The 6000-nt window shown below is 40.0% G+C and overlaps 1 protein-coding gene across 1 annotated transcript; it reads right to left on the bottom strand.

The window, feature by feature from the left end:
- Positions 1 to 1786: 1786 nt before the first annotated feature.
- LOC133726139 (protein DELAY OF GERMINATION 1-like) lies at positions 1787 to 2929 on the bottom strand. Its single transcript, XM_062153618.1, has one exon. The coding sequence runs from the start codon at positions 2927 to 2929 to the stop codon at positions 2117 to 2119; it is 813 nt and encodes a 270-aa protein (XP_062009602.1). The 3' UTR covers positions 1787 to 2116.
- Between the last annotated feature and the right edge of the window lie 3071 nt (positions 2930 to 6000).

Below are 6000 nucleotides of genomic sequence, written 5' to 3'. Positions count from 1 at the left end.
TTCTTATCATATGGATCTCTGGTCGACTGGCCCCTAGCCTTTTGGGCATCTTAAGGTATAGGTTGAGCTACCAGATAATACATTCTTAAGCCTTTCAGCATCTTTCTCTTTCCTGTAATTTTAATTTTCAATTGGCATGACTCATGAGACCTCAAGGCTCACTTGGTTTAATATCAAACAGTAAACATCAAGCAATAGCAGCTACCTGGTTTACTCCAAAGAGCAAAAATTAAAAGAGAAACAATTGCAAACTAAAGATTAACTGGACCTTTGAGTTCTGTTCTTTGGAATACGCATGTGTTTTGATGTTTTAATTTTTATTAGCCAAATCATTCAAAGATGTTCTTTCGAAGCTTGAACCTGTTTTATCTTTGATTTCCCTGGCTATGAATGTATTAAGAATGACTACGGAAGCCTCTAGCCAAATTATCAAACAGTTAATGTGAATGTCTGAATTTTCAACCCGGACTAGCTAGTACCCTTGAAAATTCAAAAGTGAAAATATGTTTTGAGGCAGTCTAGTGTAATTGGTTTGCTAAGTAATACTTCTTTTCTAAGTCTAATTTAGTTTTTCAGGCATATATTTTAACTTCATGCTTAATGGGAAAACAGATGCTTAATTGTACTCTTCTTGATGGAAACATCTGCTTAAATATCAAGTCTTCAGTTTGCAATTGTTTGTCTCTCTAGCTTAATTTTTTCTCTTTGGTGGGATGTTGAGAAGTTAACCAGGTTGCCTTTCTCGTTTCCTCTTTCTTTTTTATATTTTCTTTGGTTACGTACGTTCCGCCTTGCAATTTCTTGCCTGGCGATCTGCTGATGGTGTTCGCAGGTGTTTTGTCTGGTTTTGGAATTTGGTTGTTGGAGTCTGGATAGAATTTGGTGTGTTCAATAGTTGCAGTCCTCGTGATGTCTGTATCACGCAATGGATAGGTTTGCGGCGGTGTCGGCACCAGCTATTTCCTTCTCCGTTGGGTGTGCAATTGGGTTGAACCTCTGGTGGTGCTCCGATGTCGGGAACTCGGGATGAATTGGGTGTATTCCCATTTTCCGATGGCAAACAGTATTGTGACGTCTCTGGGTCACTTAAATTGTCGACAGGTGGCTGGTTATGCTTATGCTGCTGTCCGTTCCTCCTTTGGAGGGTTTCCTACTTTGGATGGATAATGATGGGTTTGTTATGTTTATCTTCTTTTTGTTTGTGTTTTCCCACACTGGGTTTGGTAAGTGTGTTTGTGTTTGTACAGTTATGTTTATCTAATAAAAATTATCCTTACACTGCCAAAAAAAAATGTAAAAGGTAGAAGCTTTTGGATTGGTGACACTGAAGCCAAAGCCTATACGGATTCTGTTCTTGGCATTATGCTTGAAAAGGAAAGTCCCTGAGATGTTACATTTTTTTATTTCCGTTTAGAATACTTAAGGTTAAAACTCTATATCTGGACTAGTCATACTTGACATGGACATAATAATAGGTATCTTCAGCTGCAGATTACTGATCCATTCCTTTCATGGCCCCTCTACTTTATGCCTGATGCAGTACGAGAGATCCTCTTAACTATACTCTTCAGAATTTCATTGATAATGTAGTAATGTACACAGTATGTATGATCGGTCAGGGACCGTGGACTGATACTCTTGTGAAAGAATAGATCGGTATATATATGCAGATACATTTATTCCAGCAAATGTCTGTTGTCTTTTCTATATTCTCTTCAGTTCCCGTCTTTTCTAGCTTACTTTTCTAGCTTCACTTACTCACATTTTCTCACATTTTGATCAAACAGTAAATTGGACACAAATATATAATAATATATAGAAACATTTGCCTGAAAGGATACATTTTAACAGTAATGGGACAAAATACGATCCTAACACACTAAATCAGAGAACAACCGAGAAAAGTTCTATACTAGAAAAACAGCATCCGAGGTTCCGATCATCTAGCTGAAAATTCAAAGTTCCACATATCTGGAAACAAAAACCAGTTCTTGAAGAGGAAAAAAAAAAATTACATATCACAGAGAGCATGAAAACCTTCCAGGCCCTCATCTCCAAGCTCATATATAATTAAAGTAGTATCGAACTCTCTTACTACTTACCAGTGGCAATGACATTAGTATCTTGAGGCGTCTTTCATTTTGCCCCAGTCATGAAGCCTCAAGTGCAACTCTGCAGCAGCAATCAAGAAATGAACGGCCTGGATTGGACTCAGAATTTGTGTGATGTTATTAAGTGTTCTCAATCTCAAGTCATCAGCCTTGTGCAAAATCTTCTCCAGACCTTCCTCCTTGGAATCTAGAGTGGACTCAACTCGGTTCTCATGATCATCAATTCCTTCTTCATGGCCATTATTGTTCCTCATCATCTCGGAGACCACATGCGACAGCTCAACCATTGTAGTGTCAGCCATAGTCTCCTGAAGTTTGGCCATCTTTTCCGATAGGTGCTTCTCCTCCTGGATAGTCCTCCTTTGCAACTTGTCCATCATGGTGAGCTGGCACTGTGAGAGATCACCCAAGTCACCGGTGCTCAAGCTCGACCCTCGCATCAACTCAGCAAAACAAGCCTCTAGCTGCATCCCAGACTTTGAGTAGAGCAAATGAAAAGCCATGCTTGGTCGCCAGCCACCTAACCAAAGGAATGCATCTTCCAATGAGCTCGTCCATGGCGGAGACAACATTTCCAGTGCGTCTTGCTTGGCCCACTGCGACTTTGCATTGTAGTAACATTCATAATGTTTCATCACTCCCTCTACCAATGAACTTAACAACACCTGATCATCATCACAATTTTGGTGCCTTTTGGAGGCAACGACGAGGTCCTCGAGGTCTTGGTTTTGTTCAGAAAGCCAGCACTCGAAGAAGGCCTGAAAACCCTCCTTCTCATGCTCAGGCTCAGGCTCAGGAGCAATGCCGTCTCCAGCCATTACTGATATATGCAAAGCAAATATGCCCACAGGAATTGGTTTTGCTTAAAGATTAGCCTAGCCTGTTACCTTTATATATGAAGGTGAGCTAACCCCTTCCCCTACTTGCATGAATATCTATGACACAGTTTCTTTCTTTATTGACTGCTGAAGGAAAATGACAAACACCGCCAGTTAAGGCATTGAATGTTGAATTGTTTTGCTTCTATAAACACCAAATGGAATTAACTTCAATATCTTTGTTCTTGGCTTCTGCATCATGATGAAGTTAACCCACCATTCTCAGAGGTACACTGAATCAGAAATGTACAACAGAAATTGATCCCACCAGTACAACCCCTTTTCCCATCTTAGAACAAGGATATTGAAGTTAATTCCATTTGGTGTTTTTAGAAGCAAAATTAAAGAAGTGAACATTCAAGTGTGTGTCATTTTCCTTCAACTGTCAATAAATAAATAAAACACTTTGTCATAAATATTCGTGCAAGTAGGAGAATGAGTTGGCTCACTTTCATATAAACAGGCTAACCTTTAAGCAAAACCAATTCCTGTGGGCGGTTCGCAAACACAACCATCACACAAGTTGGCAACTTCTGGTTTTGAATTTTGATGCTCATCCCATATGGAAAATTCTAAGACCAGACTATGTTAACACATTAGTTGTATGGTGTCACACAGGTTGTAAATATTACATGAAATTGGACATGTATTAGAATTGTTAACATATCATATTTTTTCCTTACGAATATGTTACAAGTTTTGTAAACTAATTAATTTACTATTGTAGTTACGAATATGTTATCGCATTGGTAACCCTCTTATTTAGACCAAAATGACATGTTCTCAGTGGTGTAATGAGGTTCTTTCTTGTGTGGTTCAACGAAATAATTATATTTTTAGCGAAGTATTTTACGACAACCACAACAATTAATGTAAAAGGGGATAACGTTTGTTTTAGATGTAGTAACTACTTCACGTACAACTAGTTATTACTTTTTTGTGAACCAATTTACAAATGCTACCACGAATGTGTTATCATATACAGGTAAACTTTTATATTTTGACTAAAAGCACATATATATGTCCTCCCTCCTCAATAGTGTAATGAAGTTCTCTCCTGCGCAATTAGAGTATTATATTGTGTAATTTCCGTCGAAGTCGTAGTTACTTTTAATCTATGTATTATATTATATGTAGTCAATTATATATATATATATATATATATATATATAATTGACTGCATATAGTATAGTATTTAATTTGCGGGTTTGCGGGCTGGGCCGGGCTTTTACCCGTCGGGCTTGTGGGCCTTCATCGGCCCACTTGATCCGCGGGCTAAATGATGAGGCCTATGTTAAACCATTGACTTTGGTAGTATTAATGACTTTTTTTTTTATTGTTTTTTTTTTTTTTTTTTTTTTTTTGAGAATATGAGACCTTTATTAAAATGAAACAAAGTTACATAACATGGGAATGACCGGTGGTGGACAAGAACTCCCCACTCTCCTCCCTAAAACCTAAACCAATTACTGGTCCGTCATCATAAATGACCTCCATGAACCGAAAGGGCCCAACCTCTAACCACCTATACCGCTCAACGTCTCGGGCTACTGAGAATCCCTAGAATTTTGATACCACCTTATAGATAACCGCTAAAAAAAACCAACGCCCTCTTCCACACTGTGTCTCAAAGATGCCAGACCACGTGTAAGGATCGCTTGTCAGCACATTGACCATAAGATAAAACCGACAATAATCCAATTTGTCCCCAGGAAAGATACCATATCCATGGCACCTCAATTTGACCCAACCCTAGCTCAAAAGAGCCCCTGCTAAAGACCAGAAAAACCTAACCAAAATCCTAATCAAAACCCTAACCAAGAAAACTACTTTACACAAAGACATAGACCAGCCACCGCAACCGTCTTCCTTCTCCTCAAATGACCTGCCTGCAGACCACCACCATAAATCTGTCCGGTCAAACTCGCAACGCCGGAGAGACGCAATCCACGCAGCAAGCCATACCAAACTTAACTTTTTTCGGCCGAATCCAGGCTTAAAGCCAGATCCCGACGAGCCCACACCGAGGATCAATAAGAAACTCGTTGTGCCTTGTCGCCCGGCTTCGTCCATCTGCTTGATAGTTCGACACCCTTGCACTCTCCGCCTATTCACCCATCTCAGAGAGATAGTCGGCGCCATGCGATCCATGGCATAACACCGCCACGATCTGGTCTCTGACCACCTGCTCCAAGCCTGTGTCGATCGCCAATCATCCATCCTGCCCAACTGCGTCACCGCCTGAGAGGAAAGATAAGTCATCCACAACCAAGAAGGTTGAACCGGAGACCAAAATTGGAGCCCCGAGACCCCACGATCCTGTCCGGCAACACTCGCCTCTCGTCGATGAGGTCGGGACCTATGGTCGACGCTGGGGAGTCGCCGAACAGGCAGCAACCACTTCTATGCGTTTTCCAAACCTAGTTTCTTCCCTCTGCAGTGATCCACTTCAAATAGTATTTTTTAGCTCTTGCCAAAGCTCTGATACCAAATTGATGGGGAAAACGTATCGAACACGTACATGTCTCCAACAGTCACTCAACAAACACCAGAAATAAGGAGTAGCAAACTCGTAAAATAGGGCAAATTCATGCCACAAATAAACTGATTTTTATTGGTTCTAGAATGACTAGATTTGAAGAAGTAATAACAGTTGACAAGTCAGACCATCCTGCAAGTAATTGGAAATTTTTCTTATTCCTTTTTCATTTGCGCGCCCGGAGCAGTTGCATTGGATTAAGGGTCACAACCTCATCATTTTGAATATGGAAAACTAATCAATTCAGAGTAAATTTAGCTAAACTGTTTAGGAACATAAGCAAAAATTGATTGAACATATTAAGAAAGACTCCCAACTTCAGTAACTATGAGTCTGTAAGTAAAAGGGGAAGCTAACCTCATCACCAGTGGAATAGATCAAAGTAATTGGTAAGAGTAGCCTGATCGAGTTCAATATGAAACCACCTTTAGCATATGATCAATCACTGTTAACAGATGTACGTACGTACGTT

This window comes from Rosa rugosa, chromosome 1 (genome assembly GCF_958449725.1).
Source record: "Rosa rugosa chromosome 1, drRosRugo1.1, whole genome shotgun sequence".
Classification (NCBI taxonomy): Eukaryota; Viridiplantae; Streptophyta; class Magnoliopsida; order Rosales; family Rosaceae; genus Rosa; species Rosa rugosa.
This window is presented reverse-complemented; position numbering and strand designations above follow the sequence as displayed.

Bases quoted from the DNA above. Each gene is read 5' to 3' on its own strand.
- LOC133726139 (XM_062153618.1), bottom strand. From the start codon at position 2,929: ATGGCTGGAGACGGCATTGCTCCTGAGCCTGAGCCTGAGCATGAGAAG.